The following is an 18,467-nucleotide window of genomic DNA, read 5'->3' as shown; positions in this document are numbered from 1 at the left end:
TCTCTGACACTTATTGCTCAGTTTTCCTTATTTCAAGGACACTCAGTGATGACTGTTGAAATATCCCATTCTCTGCACGGCCGTATAAAAGCGGTGCATGACGCTGATGCACTTCTATATACAACACACACGAGTTATATTATTTGGGTACTTCCAGATGAGAAGTGCTACAACAAGAAGGTGCCCTGCACGGCTGACGAGCGCTGCGAGAATGGTCCTCTCGGCCCCATCTGCATTCCCGGTGAGTCACTGCTTAGTTCTTGGCTGATTGAAATGTTGTGATATGCCAACTACTTTATCACATGATTGACATGCTGCGTTCTAGCTATGTGCAATAAGTGTGCAGCCATGCACGCAAAACACATCACTTGTGTTATACAAATGTTTCCTGTTCAGAAGCTCGTCAATAACAATGTGTCTTGCACACTTCACGAGCCCTGAGGGGATTGCCCGTCCGACCCCTTCTGTATTTCCAACAACAGCTTATATTTTGGCGGATTTAATCATGCTGATATTCGAACCACTTCAACGCTGCATTATCAGAATGGGCACGTTCTAGCTGTATACAACATTTATCCACGTCTGCATACAAAACGCACGGCTTACTTCCAGATGAGAAGTGCTACAACAAGAGGGTGCCCTGCACGGCTGACGAGCGCTGCGAGGATCGTCCGTCCGGTCCCGTCTGTGTTCCCAGTAAGTAACGGCTTGGTTTTTGGCTGGTTCAAATCTTGTGATATGCCAATTAAGTCAACGCTACATCTTCGGTATGAACGTATCCCAGCTTTTGACCATGTGGATACACGCCTGTATTCAAAACACAGGATTTATATTATTCGCATGTTTCCAGTTGAGAAGTGCTACAACAAGAAGGTGCCTTGCACGGCTGACGAGCGCTGCGAGGGTCGTCCGTCCGGCCCCGTCTGTATTCCCAGTGAGTTACAGCTCAGTTTTTGGCTATTTGAATTTTGCTGATATGCCAGTTCATTCAACGTTGCATTACCGGCATGGAGTATGACCCCATTCTACATGTGTGCTGGGTGGATATGCTTCTAAACACAATTCGCAGGAGTTGTACTTTTGTATACTTTCAGATGAGAAGTGCGCCAACAAGAGGGTGCCTTGCAAGTCCAGCGAAATTTGCGAGGATCGTCCGTCCGGTCCCGTCTGCATTCGCAGTGAGTGATGAAACCGCCTGGTCGCCGTTTCTCCTTGTTTCTGCTTTTCCCCAGACTATCGCCCGGTGTGCAGTAAGCACGCCCTAAAGCCCATTTCCTTGACACAGCTCAGTGTGTTGGTGTTCCCATGACAGTGCCATTACCTGCTGAGCCCTTCAGGGTCTCTGCTCATAAATAGAGCAGATGATGATCTGTCACTATCGCAACCAAAGACCCCACGCAAGACCCCTGAGGGTACAATGGGTTGGTTTGTATAGTTGGGACCTAATGCCTGTCGCTGATGCATCGTTGTCTCACCAGTCACGTGCGCCAACAAGCCCGTGCCGTGCAAGGAGGACGAGAAATGCGAACGCGGTCCTAACGGCCCTAGATGTGTGCCCGGTAAGATCAGCGCCAATAAGCAATGTGTCCCGTTCTTATTGCGTTGCATTGCTTCCTCAGGACTGTGAGCATTCTAGAAATATTTTTCTTCTGAGTTTGGTGTATTGTTTGCATTTTCCCATGTCTGTCAACAATTGTCTATCCTAAAGAATTCAATCGTTGAAGAATAATCAAGCCAGTCTCACCAGAATCAGGCCTGATCGAACGTATGTGAACCTGTTTCCTCGATATCTATGCTTCGTAAACGTTTTGGTGCGTCTACATTATCACTCCTGATCGATCCTCAGTGCGCAAGACCTGCGCTGACATCAAGTGTGCCGCCGGAGAGCTGTGTAACGAACTTCCTGACGGACCGGTCTGCGTGCCCGGTAAGCGGTCCCATGACCGTAACAGGTGGTGATCAGCTCACCTGAACTGGACCAGGACACATACCAGACCAATGTCAGGTGGTGATCAGCTCACCTGAGCTGGGCCGGGACATACCAGACCAATGTCAGGTGGTGATCAGCTCAACCTGAACTGCCGGGACACATACCAGATCAATGTCAGGTGGTGATCAGCTCACCTGAACTGGACCGGGGGACATACGCCAGACTAATGTCAGGTGGTGATCAGCTCACCTGAACTGGGCCGGGACACACTACAGATCAATTGCTCAGGTGGTGTGATCAGCTCACCTGAGCCTGGGCCGGGACACATACCAGAAGACAAATGCGTTGAGGATCAGACTCACCTGAGCTGGGACGGGGACACACACCAGACCAATGTCGGTGGTGATCAGCTCATCTGAGCTGGGCCAGGGGACACACCCAGATCATTGCCAGGTGGTGATCAGCTCACCTGAGCTGGCAGGGGACACATAACCAAACCAATTGTCAGGTGGTGATCAGCTCACCTGAGCTGGGCCGGAGACACACACCAGACCAATGTCAGGTGGTGATCAGCTCACCTGAGCTGGGCCGGGGACACACACCAGATCATTGCCAGGTGGTGATCAGCTCACCTGAGCTGGGCCGGGGACACACACCAGATCAATGTCAGGTGGTGATCAGCTCATCTGAGCTGGGCCGGGGACACACACCAGACCAATGTCAGGTGGTGGTCAGCTCACCTGAGTTGGCAGGGGACACACTCCAGACCAATGTCAGGTGGTGATCAGCTCATCTGAGCTGGGCCGGGGACACACACCAGATCATTGCCAGGTGGTGATCAGCTCGCCTGAGCTGGGCCGGGGACACACACCAGATCATTGTCAGGTGGTGATCAGCTCATCTGAGCTAGACCGGGGACGTACGTCAGGTCAATGTCAGAGCGTGCTCGCACCGGATATATCTCAACACAGCTAGAGTGGTGCCGTAATATAAAAGTTCAGTTAAGTCGCGAAATGATTCCTCGATATTTCAGAACTCTTCAATGTCAATTGACACAGGAACCCGGGTGGTACCCCGGGCACCGCGCGAATGGCCGCTCCAGCAATGCGCTGCAGGATTTGACAATCATATTGGCCAGACAGATTTTCGTCGCCTATTTTACCGCCGACAAGAAATAGGGCGCTCATTTTGCGTTCTGGGTGCTGGGTGTGGTGTCATCACGCGGCTGGAGGCCTTGTACGACCCGTCGTACTGCGTCCCCGCTGCGAGGACGGACGCCGCTTGACGAGACGCACTGACCCTCCGTAGACGTGGAAAACTGCGAGAGTATATCCTGCCCACGAGGAACCAACTGCCACGTTACCGAGAAGGGAGCCAGGTGCCATCCCAACACGTGCCAGATCCGCGTTTGTCGACCAGGCCTCAACTGCATCGACACACCCTCCGGAGCTCTCTGTCGGCGGGGAGTTCGTAAGTGTGCACACCCTGCTGATGGCAGGCTGGCGCGAGCGCTGTCGCTACCGAGTGCGATGCTTTTGGCACGGCGATACATTGCGCAAGGAGACGAGGGATGGGCACTCTTGAGACGTGGGCTCGGCAGCCGCTGTGTGATGTTTAATATAGGCGACACTTTCTCGTGGGGTTGTCGCCTAGATTACACCCTGGCAATCACATGACCAGATTAGATCGTTCCATGTGTCTGGGAAGAGACCAGCTCTCAAAGCCGGAGATTTTGACGTGCGCCTGTAGCTCGTGAGTCACACCACACTCGATTAACCCCGGTCTCCGTCTGCCTGCAGAGCCTGAAACCTGCGCCAACAAATACTGTCCGAAGAACTCGCGTTGTGTCGATTCGTCCGGACCGAAAGGAGCTACCTGCAACATAATCTTTCTCTAATGGCTGGATGCAGCCGTTCGGTCCTTCGATGCATGCCGCCGCTGCCGCTGCTACCGGCGCAGCACATACGTCATCTCCAAGACGTCATACACTTTCCGTGCGGAAACTGGGCACCATTCGCAACGTCAGGAAGGCTGCTTCTTTAATGAACGCACCGAAGAATGCCCGAGCTCTTTCACGGAAATGGCTACCAAGCGCAGCTTTTTTGATGCTTATACCTTGTGGACACGTGTGGCTCAAAACGGAAACCTGGCGTTAATGTGTCGGAATATGATTCTGCTGCTCCACTGCTTCTAAATACATGACGAGCTCTTCGCAACGCCTTTTAACGAATTGATTAGTCTTACCCATCCCGTATGCGTTCAGCTAAAGCAGAATATTGCCACATAAGCTGAGCGGAATTGATGTGACGATCCAAAAATGGAGTTGTAGTAAATCCTCAGAGGGAATTCTGTTGTACCACAGTGGCAACAACTGCCATGCGTATCGAATTACTTCATTCTTAGTGGCTAAATTTTGGCTCTATCTTACGCTCTCTATAAGGACTGGATAAAGGGCATCGCTGCAAACTAGACCATACTTTTAAAGAGAATGTTCCGCAGTGTAAATATGCTGCTCAATATGTCATTGTTTGACTACGCCATCATGCCTTGTATAGCACTGATTGAGAGCCAACTGATGGCCGTTATGTGTGGAAATCGTACTAAAGAACGCCTCACATGAACGACTCGAGATTAACATTTTTCTTGGCCTTGATCGTCGCATGGTTTATGAAATGACAGGATCTGGATAACGTTATCATGGCGCCATGGATGCTTCATTGACCTTGCAATAGTCTGCGCAAAGTAGTCTGTCTCCGCGAGCGTATAGCTAAGGAGATAAAGGGGTTCGGGTCTTATGAAGGGCAAGGCTGTGAACTGCACTGAGCAATGCTTAAGATGACTATGTCAGCTAAAAAACCCAAGCAAATGTGAAATACTCCATTAAAGAGCCAGCCATTGAACCTTAAAGGGCTTGGGCAAATTCACATCACCCATGTTTGCGAAGAAAGGAATGTGGCCAGTCGCTGCAAACAAGACCCTATTCGATTGGGTACAGTTCTTCCGAGATGCGCAGTCAAAGAATGAACTGGTAACAAGGAATGGTTTGAAAGTGGCCGGGGCAGGCAACGTAGTCGTATTGAACGAAACCGCCCTTTCCTGGAGGAAATATTACAACAGGAAAACCATCATACGAGGTCAAATCGGATTTCTAGACATGTATAATGGCGAACATCATGAGCAGAGCTGGAAAGTCCTATAAACCCATGACCACGAAAGCGCGATTAACGAACGCGTGGTTGAACGCGATTAACGAACGCGGTTGTCGCACCGTTAAGACTGTAACGAACGCGGTTGTCGCACCGTTAAGACTGTAACGAACGCGGTTGTCGCACCGTTAAGACTGTAAAGCTAATTAACAAAGGTTAGCACAGATAAGCATGTTACGCCACGCATTACCTCGGGCACGGCCACTCCGCCATCAACCTCAAGAAGACCTTTAATGCCCTCGACACCATCCCAGCGCATAGCGCGCGTCGAACCTATCCTACAAAACGCATGAAGCGCGCTGGTCAAGTCTCCACGGCTGATCCATACCGACACATTGCGTCGCGACTGTGGGAGCCAATCAGTGGTGTGCATTCGGTGCGTTCATTTATTGACGATTTGACTCCGTTTTAAAGCACATAGAGTGTGTTTTTCCGCAATGCTTACACCATAAGAATTAGCATAACAAAATTGCCTTTACGGCGTTGGAATAAGTGAATGCGATTTGCACGAATCATATCTATTACGACAAGCCATCAGTAAATTCGACAACCATTCACATCGAGTGTTCTCTCCTGCCAACGCTCGTGCTCGCGGACTACCAAACGATGTAGCTAGGAGATATTATTTTTCTCAAAGTCAACGAGTGTTGGAAGTGCAGTTGAAGTTAGTATAACGCTAATAAACTATGTTATTAATAAAATATTGACATAAAAGTAAGCCTGGCCTAATGCGGAGCCAACTAGACAGAGCAAGTGTTTCGAAATCGGGGGAGGCGTGTCCATTTTTGAAATTCCTGACCACCTACCGGCCACCTGCCTTCAGTGAGATAGAATCGCTTTTTAACTAGGGCGGGAGTGAAAATTTCCACCGCAAAATGAAGGTACTGGGGCGAAAAATTCAATTTACAAAATATGAAACTTATGGGCCAGTGAGAGATGCTTCAGCAAGCAAAGATATGCTTTTCAAGTTGGCGTGGACGTAATATCATTAACCTGAAAATTCAAATCTTTGGTCATTAAAGTGAAACAGAATACATTATAGCATAACAATGTCATAACAGTGTGATGAGCATCAACAACTATGTAACACCAATAACTTGATGCACTTTGCGCTTTCCTTCCACATCATTTTTTAACACAAAACAATGCAAAGGAATTCCAGAACAAAACAACGACAAAACATTCAACAAGCATAAGGCATTCAAACAAAACAAAGCTTGAACTCCTGCACATCAGCCATCACCGCATCAGACATAAAACACATGCTCCCGGCTTATGTTAACATGACATCAGGGAAAACAATCATTACACCACCGTTTCTGATAAAATACCAATGCTTATTTTCATGAAAGTAGCCCAACTAAGCCTATCTTAAAGAGGCTTCGCCTCATTTCATCATGTCTTACCTGTTTGTATCACGGCAGCATTTATGAGTCACCGGTTCTTGCACAATTCCTTTTGCGACTTGCCATGCAACTAACCAACTTAACATAGAGTATCCCATATATTCAACATCATCTCAACTCACCTCGCCTATCTATTGACAGCAGCACTTGTGATAAAAAATTGGAAAGGTTATCTTTCGCTGGGTTCAACTTGTATTCTCAAATAACCAACTTAACCTAACTTAGAGTAGCCCATATGTTTTTATAAATTTATCCCGAATTGTTTGTATGGGGGATTTCGGATTCAGAGTACCTGCTAAGCATGGCTTGTTGCGTGTACCCCGAACCCACCACCCAAGCGTGCCGTCCAGTTCAACAGCTAATTTTGCCTCCTCCCTTTCGCCGGACAGGAATGCGGAGGGTTTTACGTGCCGCACAATGCTGCGACACGGCCGCCTCGGGTCTGGGTTGAGCCTCGTTGGCCAGTTGCCAGCTGGCCTTTCCGTTTCAGTCGGGTCAAACAATGCGCCCACTCTGGGACTCGTACCCAGTGCCGCTGGATTACGAGTCCAGCATCTTTCCCCAAGACTACGGAGGCGGCAAATGTCGCATATGTTGAACATCATCTTAACTTACCTCACCTATCTGTTGACATCAGCACTTGTGATAAACACAAGTTAAAGCTTATTTTTGCCTGGTTTCACTTTTATTTTTGTTCAGTTCATTTGTGTCAGCTTGTTGACACCAGGCAAAGTTGACAACACCCAAATCAAAACACTTAAGATTACATTGAACAACTTATTCTGATTGTCATGGTTAAGCTCTGTCAAAGGCAATAGTGGGTATGCTCCACAAATCAATCTCTCTTCTCCAAAAGTGACATAACTTTTAGATGACCGCACCAGTTTTGCCGCTTGCCTTTTCAACTGCAGCAAAGGCATCTATTTAAGCTTGTTTGTTCATATTCAATGACAAAGCTTGAAATGTTGGCTTCACATTTTGAATGAGATGGTCTGACTATTTGCTACATGCTGATATTTGCCTCATCTTATAATTACTATGTAGCTTAGAAAATATATGTGTTAAAAACATGGCGCAGGTATACAGCACAGTCATTTGGAAGTCAGCAAACCTTGGCAGATATGGACAACATCTGATTAAAGCAGCCATGAGAAACCACTGCCAGAAATTTGGGACAAATAATCAAGAGTATGGAATAAAGTACATTACCTGCATGTCTTGTGGCATCAGAATGTTTCTTATGAAAAAACCGATTGGATTAAAACAGAAAATGCCTAAATCTGGCTTACAAATCATGTGCTAAAAGCAGGTAAGGTACGCAGTTACTTGCTCCACAGGAGACTTGCTGTTTTTTTTAAGGGTGGACTTTTCTCTGCTCCCCAAATAAAACGACAGGCACCTTTTGTATGGTTTGCTGACAGACGGGGTCATCCAACCCACCCGCAAAATATAAATATCAACCATACCCACCACCAGACAAGGTTAAAGTGCGAAACAAGTAAGGGGAGATGTGCATGATAAATAGTTCCAGAGGGCAGAATTTTGCTATAATACATTTCTGTATCAGATACGTCAGGTCTGTCCCAAAGCCATGTACGTCAGGATAATGTAACGCGGTGAGATAGCAAAACTGGAACAGCTTATAGTTATCATTAGTGAGCACCGCCATAAACCAAAAAGACAGGTAACCGAGGTTTAAACAGGGCAAAAATGGCGGTAGGAATACTTTCCGTGCCTCAAATTGTCTCTTTCATTCCCTCGAATTGTTTACTCTTGGGTACAAATCAAACATTCTTGAGCGGCAGGCGAATTAATCCAATTTCTGTATGAAATACGTGCAAGTTTGCAGTTGGAGCATTTCGTAGACAAATTTTTCAACATTCTAAGCCATAGACTGTATCTTTAAAGGCAATCAGAAAGGTAAGAAACACGGAGTTGTGCCACACTTGTATGATACCAAGAAAACAAAAGTAAGTGAATTAAAATAGAATGATGCTTTTTTTTGGCAAAATTTCGTTATTCGCTGATTTGACTAAAACAGTGTGAAAATGAGTGTTATAATGGTGATTTTAGCTTTTGAATTTCATTCAGAATACATTTCTTAAATTTGTCACTCCTGCATTTCGGGAGTGACGCAATTTAGTGTTCAAGCCGCTTAGGGTAAAATAAATGCGTGGAGTCAAGTTCTCTACCAGGCTATGCTGCTATTCGTACCAGGCTTTGTTTTGACGGTGTGGTACTTGCGCGGTGAGACCAAAAAATTGGGGATGCGTGGAAACCTTGAAGTAGGCACACAACTGCCGATTGTGATGCATTTTATAAACGAACCAAACTTGGTGCATGCGAGGGGCTGGAGTCACTGGGGCTCTCGGGCTTGATAGTACCTGGTGCCCTTTCTACGTGCATACATAGACATTGTTCAGATGTAGGTGAGGCAGGATATAGCTATAGGTGTCCAGGTTCCGTAGAGGCTTGCATTTGCTCCTTGGTATCAAGTGAGTGGTTTTGTATGACATCTTAAATCCTTGGAAAGGGAAATATGGGTTGGGTATTGCGATTAGACAATGTCAGGGAGGAGCGAAAAATTCGCATAAAATATGGGAGAAAGAAGTGAAAAATTCCTCCTCATGGGGCTTTTGCACCCAAAGCCGACGATCCTGAGACACTGCCTGCCTTAGGATCAAAAAGAAGTAGAGCAACGCAAGCATACAGAGCAACGTAGGGCCAAGCAAGGGAAACATGCTTGCTAGCTTGTTGTTCGTCAATAGAGCTCAGCTTTACAGAAAACCCAAACGTATGACCTGAGCTTACTAGCCGCGGAGTTCCCTTCGGCTAGCACACTGGTAACGCGCTCGGCTCGTAAACACACGACCTCGGTTCGAATGCCAACCAGGGAGAAAGATTGGGATATGATGCGTACATGCCAGAACGTCGGACACCGCCAGGACACAATAGCGCTCGGCGACGGCCAGATTATAATTGATCGAAACATTGTGCACGTAGAAATACATCAGCCGAAAACGATAATCGGGACAATTAGTTTGTCCTTATTACAAATACCTCGTCTTTGTCATTCCGTAAATATATAAACAGCTCAACTGGCAGGATACACTGTTTCATACCGAGTCCGAGTAAGTCCACTGACGTGGTCTGACTAGGTGGATCTTATATCATCCCCCTGGATAACGATGCCCGCATGTTCCGTGTACGCACTGGCCTCCAGGCTCTTATGGAAATACATAGCTGAGATGTTCCGATACCAGACCGGGCTGGATAATAAGCTTGTTATAAGATCGACAAAGAGTAATCTTCCACGTCCGACCACAGAGTTTTGCTGTCGGTGCTGATTACCAGCGTGATTTATCGCTGCCAAATACGGGCGTTGCGGGTCGGCCCCGTATCCCTCACCATGCGCTTCACGCCGCTGAAGCGGCGGGCGCTCCGCATGGCTGCAACCGGACACCGAGCCAACAACGACCACATGCTCAGCGTGCATCGCATCTCCGCATGGCAGTGAGCTATCGGTCAGTCAAGGTCTCATGCATAGCTTAAGAGGCCCACAACGCAGCGGCGATGGGGATCGCCTGCAGAGATCGATCTGGGATATCCGCTGTCCCACAGCTTAAACCATATTCCAACACCCGTGTAATCGTGCCGCAAGCTTGCAATAAATGACATCGCACAGCATAACACCATCTGATACTGGTCGCAAAATGGGAGGTCGAGTAATTCAAAATGGTTTATGTGGAGAAACATCCGACGATCTTGGCATTCAGATGACGCCACTTTGAAGGCTAACATTCACGCGATGTGCAGACTCACAGGCCAGTAGTCAAGGTAACGCAGGACTACTGAATACCTCACTTCCTGCGGCGCAGATCTTGTTTTTTACGATTGAATAGGCGCCGAAAGCCTAGCGTTAATGCGACTGGGGCTATTGTTACCGTCACCGAAATTAACAACATGATCATGACCTTGGTGTATATGTGAAAACGCATAAGATTTGTGAGCATAACGCCAACAATTATGAGCCCGAAACACCCTTCCTATGCGTTGGCTATTTCCGCTTTGAATAAACAAGCGCAGATTCGGCAGGGATTCAGTGGATGGTACAAATAAACTTTCCAAATGAGCTAGAGGATGCATAAAACAAGCAAAGCGCACTACCCGGCCGACGCGCATGGCCATACCAGTCAGGACGCAGATGTGTCCGGTCATGTTAAGTTAGCTCGTCCGTATGTGCTGGGCGGAATATCACTTGAGTGCTGCGTCCTACCCGATGTCCTCTAACCACACCCCGTGTTTCACAGTCCTCGAACCATAGCGCATGGCGATGGGTGCATCTACAGCAACGGACAGTATGGTCGCGCCGGCTGCAGGCTTGCAAATACATGTGCAAATCGTTCAAGGCAACAGCCAACAACACCAGTTTGAAAGGTAATATCGCAGCTAATATAGGCACATATGCGTTGTCACCCTAGGTGTCTGTGGTTGACGACAGATGCTCGTTTCAAGGGATTCGATTTTGTATCAGAATAGAGTGTTCCACTTGAAATTTCAAGTAGAAAAGTGCAAGTAAGAGTACTAAAGAAAAGGTTAAGCACACGCTATCCGGCAAGTATCGTTGAACATTTCCAGATACATATAGATGGTTGTCTTTCACGCAATTATGGCAGTCTGGGCACTAGATATACAGGCCTACGTCCCGCGCTCAGCGACTTCACACGCCATTAGTAAGACAATAACAGCCGCAGTAGGTGCTGGTCGTTCTGAAATTTGAGTACAAGTCTTGTGGAGACGTTTTACCAGGCAGACGAGCCATGGCCATGAAAAATATCGATGTTTGGAAATATGGAAGATAAAAAAATATGTGGATAAATGCTTTTCTACAACTACCAAAGCATTTTCAAAATCATCCGTCGCAATGTGACACCATATGTCGATATAATGCTCGTGAAAACATGCCAATACTATTGCATCACCGTTTGCGCTTGTATGGCGATGCGCATGGCTGGATAGCCCACGACTGCGGGCACGACACGCTGCAGCAGCCCCAGTCCGACCAGTGAACAGATTAATCCCATGGCACTAACGTAACGGCTGCGGTAGCCGGTAACCGACCAGGCGGAACTCAGGACACGCTGGCTGGCCAAAGCGTCGTCCGATTACCACCCGGCCATCTGTAATTCTGGTGCTGTGTGGCGCGGCTGCGGTAGCCAGCGTGTCCTGGCTGCGGTAGCAGGTAACGAGCCTCTGACCGATCAGGTGTGACCCAGCACACGCTGGCTGGCCACAGTGTCGTCCGATGACCACCCGGCCATCTGTAATTCTGGTGCCGATCAACGAGCGCATGACGGAACCGTCGCCCAATGACGGACCAGACATTTGGGGTGGATCTCGTGCTGCAAAAGACATCTATCAGGATTGGCTTTCGTCATGCTTGACAAGCCAATCGGGGAGCCCTGTCCAAATTCAACCCACGTTATCTTTTCAGGTATCAGCTCAGGTTCCATGCTGTTCCATCACCACATTTTTTAAGTGATTTCGCCTGACTGATAAATGGTATCTCTCACCAAAGAACCAAACTGACACACATTTGCCAAGCTTCAGTCCCATAGTCTCATATCTTTCCATACAAATACAGATGAGACTTGTTTTCTTCTACTGGGCTGGGAAAAGTGGGATGTACGGCTAAAATAACATGAAAAAATGAAAAACAGGAAAAAATAGCATCAAAAATAGGGTGCACCGGTTACACAACCAACCTCTATGTTGCGGAGCAGCTGGCAAAACAGTCATGAGCACGTTAGGAAGCCAACGCTTGATTCGACGGTCCGATCCAGCTGTGCCTGTCTTTTCGTTTGGTCTGCATTAGAGTCCTTTCAACCGATAGCGACCAGTTCGGATTGAAGAGAAGTGGATAATGGTGAGGCAAAACTACAGGTAGCTGGGGTCCTCTGCCGGGAGTGAGTCCTCACAGGGACCTCCTGCAGCTCGCAATTGTCTACCGCAAAGCTGAAATTACCGTGAACTCCACCGTACAAACCAAACCTGATAGTCCGAAAAGTGCAAAGTTAAACGACTCAAAGGTTGAAAAGAAACTTTAATTCTCCTTAAGCTATTGATAATCTTAAAAGTGGTTCTTATGTGTGCTTTGAGTGCGTGTTTTCCAAAAGAAAGAACCAAATGCACTCACTAAAATATCTCGCATCCCTGAAACCATTAATTGCTGGATATTGGCCTGAAAAAGTTGGACCGTTATGCGGATCGCTTTTCAGCTTTTGAGGGACGCTGTACCTGTCCGTGCCATTGGACACCATAAGCGGGGCAATTTTTTTTAAATCACCCATTACTGACCTTTGCCTCCCCAGGGGAGGTAGGAGGCGACTGAACTCTGAACTCTACATGCAAGAGACCCTTCTTAGCCACGCGTTTTGAAGGCCATGGTCCACCGACAGACCGACATGGGCCGCAATTACGTCAAGAATGCACGTGGAATACGCATGAAGAGTACGCTCGTTCTACACTTTAGCGCGTGGTCCAAGAAGTTATTGAAGTCCGTCTTTCTTCAGACTTCTGAGGTTGGAGGGTGACAGTGCGGCAAGAGCTGTATCAGAGGAAAAAGCGACGTATTTGAGATGCAGCATGGCAAACATGCGCCACTAGCCGGCGTGCTTTGTTTCGACATTGCAGTGGACTTTGTAGTCCGCCGACATGGCCGTGGGCTCTCCCTGACTTATCGCAGAAAATGTGACGGGATGATCGTGCACGGTTTTGTCATATTTCTTCACCGCTGTAATGTATGGTATCTTGCTGCCATCATTCGCAATCCACCGCTGCGTTATCCACTAACGTTTCACGGTAACGTGGTCTAAATCCCGCCTCTCATTGTTCATGCCCTTCAACGCCCGTTTAAATGCCATATGGCCAGGCTGCGTGAAGACAGCGGCTGTCTGGATCGATCTTGATTGTCTCGTCTGTTTTGACAAGTTAGTCTGTATTCCACCGAAGAGCTTATTTCTCCTCCGTCCGATGCAGATAGCCTTCCTCGTCGCCGAGAAAGCCAGCCGCTCGCCGACCGAGCTACCGACTGAGCTTTGCATCACAGCCGTGGTCGTTCATCTCGATGATGCAACTGCTGTTGGGTCCAAGATTCGGAGTACGGGCTTAGCCAACAGCATTTGGCTGCCGTCCCCTGGCCTGCCCCCACCGTCACATGAAACGCGCCGTGAACTATGCGCCCGGCCGAGTCTCAGGCGGTTTTCTTGAGCTCCTCACAGCCTCTGTGGCGTGCATCCGGTCAGGACCTTGGTTGGTGGCGTGGCTCTCGCAGTGCAGATGAATGGAGGTCCGGTTTACGACTGCGTATGTCTTATTAAAGACGTGAGTGATGTGGTTTCAACGCCGCTTAAGCGGCGTGCGGAGATGTCGGACGCAGTGCCAAGCTGAGGCAAGACGAGATTAGTTGGCAGCTAAAAATGGTAGCCCACTGCGCACAGCTATTTCAGGGAAACTCGGATTTAGCAGCGGCATGTTATAATCCTGTCTGCGATGTGTCACGCCAATGTCAAGGATAAGCTGGTGTTTGGCACGCCTGAGGCCTACCATGGGATACGAGGCGAGCAGGCCGCCGGAGCAGGCTTGCGCTCCGCGCCAGGCTCCATTGCGCTAGGGCGTCAGATTTCGGTCCAGCGCCGGATAGTCGTCTCATGGACCGGAATGTAGGCTGTTGGGTCCTGAGCCGCCCTAAATACGCTCTCTCGGTGATAAGTAATGGCGCCGCAGCATTTCATGGCTCGACAGAGCTCTCCTTACTGTTCTCTCTGGCTGCATGTCGGATACACGATAGAAGTGTGAAACGCACAGATGTGTCAGCAACAATGCGTTACGAGTCCTTCGGGACTATACGTCAGCCACGATGTGGCGTTTTATGTTATGGCACATTCCACACGCATTCCGCACCGAACCGCAATCATATACCCCCCTTATCCACCATCCAGCTCATATGTTCGGCGGTTGTCATAAAATCCTTCGCCTCGAGACGTAAGAAACCTGCTGGCCGGCTGAGGTCGTTGGGCAGACCAGGACTGTTCTCGCCGCATCGCGGATATACTGTTCCTGACACACGATATATGATCAGCTGCTAGAAACTGCAGGAGCTGAAACCCGGTTCTAGCACTGACAGCTCTAAACTAACAATACGATGCTCGCACAATCAAGTGCTCATAATTAACAAGATAGGATGCGGGTCATTTGTACGGCTTCCCGCCTTTTTACGAACCTGTGTTGTCATGGCGTCAGAACTCGGACCGTATCCAATGATGCATTGATCGTAATGGCCTGAAGCCTGAAGATGAGAGTTTTATGCATTGGTGTCTCTTCTACTCATCTCTAAGTTTTCCTTATTTCAAGGACACTCCAGTGATGACTGTTGAAATATCCCATTCTCTGCACGGCCGTATAAAAGCGGTGCATGACGCTGATGCACTTCTATATACAACACACACGAGTTATATTATTTGGGTACTTCCAGATGAGAAGTGCTACAACAAGAAGGTGCCCTGCACGGCTGACGAGCGCTGCGAGAATGGTCCTTTCGGCCCCATCTGCATTCCCGGTGAGTCACTGCTTAGTTCTTGGCTGATTGAAATGTTGTGATATGCCAACTACTTTATCACATGATTGACATGCTGCGTTCTAGCTATGTACAATAAGTGTGCAGCCATGCACGCAAAACGCATCACTTGTGTTATACAAATGTTTCCTGTTCAGAAGCTCGTCAATTTACCAACCACTTAACGCTGCATTATCAGAATGGCACGTTATAGCTGTGTACAACGTTGATCCACGTCTGCATACAAAACGCACGTGTTACATTATTCGGGTGCTTCCAGTTGAGAAGTGCTACAACAAGAAGGTGCCCTGCAAGGCTGACGAGCGCTGCGAGGATCGTCCGTCCGGTCCCGTCTGTATTCCCAGTGAGTAACGGCTTAGTTTCTGGCTGACTGAAATATTGTGATATGCCAATCAAGTCAACGCTACATCTTCGGTATGAACGTATTCCAGCTTTTGACCATGTGGATACACGCCTGCATTCAAAACACAGGATTTATATTATTCGCGTGTTTCCAGTTGAGAAGTGCTACAACAAGAAGGTGCCTTGCACGGCTGACGAGCGCTGCGAGGATCGTCCGTCCGGCCCCGTCTGTATTCCCAGTGAGTTACAGCTCAGTTTTTGGCTATTTGAATTTTGCTGATATGCCAGTTCATTCAACGTTGCATTACCGGCATTGAGTATGACCCCATTCGTGACCCCATGGAGTAGGACCCCCCTAAACGTCATTCACGATTTGGTGTTTTTTATCATGGCACATTCCGCACGCTGTAAAACAGACGTCCTCACGGCGTTTTCTTTGAGGCTGCTAGTGTCAACAGGCCTGACATCGCACCTACCCACGGTTGCAAGAAAACCATCCACGACCGGTATGTCAATCAGCTGTGACGTCTAGCCCCTGTGTGGTGGCGCTAGGAGACCTACCGTGGTGCCCAGCACACCACAATCGCCGCCGTAACCATTTAGACGGCCAGCTCGTGGGAAAGTCGCCAAGCTTGACTGCCCTTCTGCATGGACGCACATAAGTCCAGACGCCCAGGAATGCAGTCCGAATGTGCCCGTTGACGAGCGCGGCCCCGGGCCAGGACGCTCTGGTGCCGCGTGTCGGTGGTGGACGGACAGGGCCGCCGCCGGAGCCGAGCCCTGCGGCACCCACAGCGGCCGCTCCGAATCAGGCGCCGGGCCACACTGCTCTGGTGCTGCGTGTCGGTGGTGGCGGACGGGCCGCCGCCGGAGCCGAGTCCTGCGGCACCCACAGCGGCCGCTCCGAGTCAGGCGCCGGGCCACGCTGCTCTGGTGCTGCGTGTCGGTGTGACGGACGGGGCCGCCGCCGGAGCCGAGCCCTGCGGCACCCACAGCGGCCGCTCCGAGTGAGAGGCCAAGTTGGAGCTTCACTAGCAGGACGGAATGAAAGGTCACGGCTGCGATGAATGCAGGGAACTTGGGGCCCGAGCGGGTCGTCCGCTTGTCAGACTCATATTCTTGATGGGGGCGGTTTATTGGCTGAGGGGCCTGCCAGATTTCCGGTGCTCGCCTTCCTTGCAGTGATCAACGTGTTCAGTATGCACAAGGCCGGTAGCGCTACTGGCTGGACCGGTAAGGGGGCGCCTCTCAGAAACAGCTCCGTTTAGGCTTCGGTATTGGGAGTTTCAAACCCTTCACGGGACTGTGCTGTTAGATTCGGGATCAACTCTGAGGACAGCGATTTGCTTACAAATAGGTCAGGCGGTTAAATGTGAGGGTAAATGAGGAGTTTGGATAATTTTTTGCCAGTTGCTAATTTGCATACATGACCAAAGTGTTCGCTTCTCCGAACCCGCTTTGAATAGATGAAAAGAGAAATGGCAACCTAGTCCTCTTCGCTGCCTGCAGCTTTGTGTAATGCTGTCGACTGTCCCCTATTGCCAATCTGCGAGTTAGTGTCAATAGGGTCATCCGTATTTGACACGAACATCAAGCTTTTCATCTTTGCGAAGCTATTAATATACCCATATAGCTGGCTAAGTCTAAGAATGACACCATTGGCGAGGTGGGACGAAGTGCCCTGAGGTCATTCCAGGACCCACAATGGCAATTGCCCGTAGAACACCTCGCAACTTCGGTCTGCCGTGAACAATAATAGGGACACCGTAAAAAAACTTCACTTATGCTGATTTAGTCGATTCACATTGCGAGCATCGTGTGCCATGACACTGAGCAGAACACCGCCGATTTTCAAGCGCCAGTTATTTTCACTCGTGTTCTGTGAACTGTATAACCGCCACGTCGACTATTTTGACGCACCCCCGCAGCCCAGCTTTTCCTCGTCCCGTCCGGAGGGTAATACACGAGTCTGCAACATGTAGGTATACGGGCAGCGACTCCAGTTGGCGCTTGCCCCATACTTAGGTCACCGTTGTTCGTGGCCTCTGGCAGGTGTGGTGCCCGGCTGCGGATTTGGCAGCACGGTCATGGCAAGTTTCCTCTCCCTCCAAATACGAATAACTTCCTACTTGTCAATTCGTAGCGCCGCAGTGATGACATGCGTTTGATTCTCTCTTCCTTTGCACTGGTTTAGCAGAACTACTTTCCAGTTTCCGAGCCCTGGAACCGTCCTCTATCGTCCCCGTTTTTTACATTTCAATAACCACACCCCATGTTGCAGATGTCTTTCCCACTGGGCGCGTCAAGTTTTCCTTGAAATGTAAGGCAGTTCGCAATATGCCGGAGATCACTATCTTGGCATGATCGCCAAATTTCACCAGAGCATCTTTTCCATAAGGGCCCTTAGAACTGTTCCGGGGGTGCCATGCACCCCAAATTGAAATGCAATGCGTTGCAGGGATATTCACTGAAAATATAAAAATGTCGATGACATGCATTTGTCAAAAATATCAAGGATGGTTAAGACTGTTTACCCACCCAAAAACTAGCAAAAAACAACACAAAAAAAACGAGGGGCCGGCATCCACTCTCTCGAATGAGTCCCGTATTAGAGTCAAATCTATTAGAAGTCCTGTCTGTATCAAAGAATGCTAAGCTCGATTTAGGCTCAAACCAAATGAGTCTGTCTGTCAGTTGCCAGTCTGTCGCATCTGCCGCTACAGCTTTCAAACGTGAGCCAGGAAACTGTCCACCAGCTGGAATCAATCGGGGCAAGGTGCCCGCTTGGGAATTTTGTGCTGCTGTGGCACACCAGTCCCTTATCTAATCAACAGTATTTTAAGTTCATACTGGACGTGATTCATTGCTAGCACCGTGGATACAGCCCTCGCTGGCATTGGCGTCTCCAAATATATACAAAGCATGTTTGAATGATTTTGCAAAAGCTG

The 18,467-nt window shown here is 48.8% G+C and overlaps 1 protein-coding gene across 1 annotated transcript in view; it reads left to right on the top strand.

Annotated features, from left to right (window-relative positions):
- Positions 1–840: 840 nt before the first annotated feature.
- The window catches only part of LOC119097511 (neurogenic locus notch homolog protein 4), a gene marked incomplete in the record, with an annotated part of 165,174 nt that continues 147,547 nt past the window's right edge, over positions 841–18,467 (top strand). Inside the window, 3 exon segments of the mRNA XM_037220543.1 lie at positions 841–934; positions 15,437–15,520; positions 15,675–15,749. Of these exon segments, the coding sequence (XP_037076438.1) occupies positions 841–934; positions 15,437–15,520; positions 15,675–15,749 (253 nt within the window).

Source organism: Pollicipes pollicipes, unplaced genomic scaffold (genome assembly GCF_011947565.3).
Source record: "Pollicipes pollicipes isolate AB1234 unplaced genomic scaffold, Ppol_2.1 Scaffold_4295;HRSCAF=5057_pilon_pilon_pilon, whole genome shotgun sequence".
Classification (NCBI taxonomy): Eukaryota; Metazoa; Arthropoda; class Thecostraca; order Pollicipedomorpha; family Pollicipedidae; genus Pollicipes; species Pollicipes pollicipes.
This window is presented reverse-complemented; position numbering and strand designations above follow the sequence as displayed.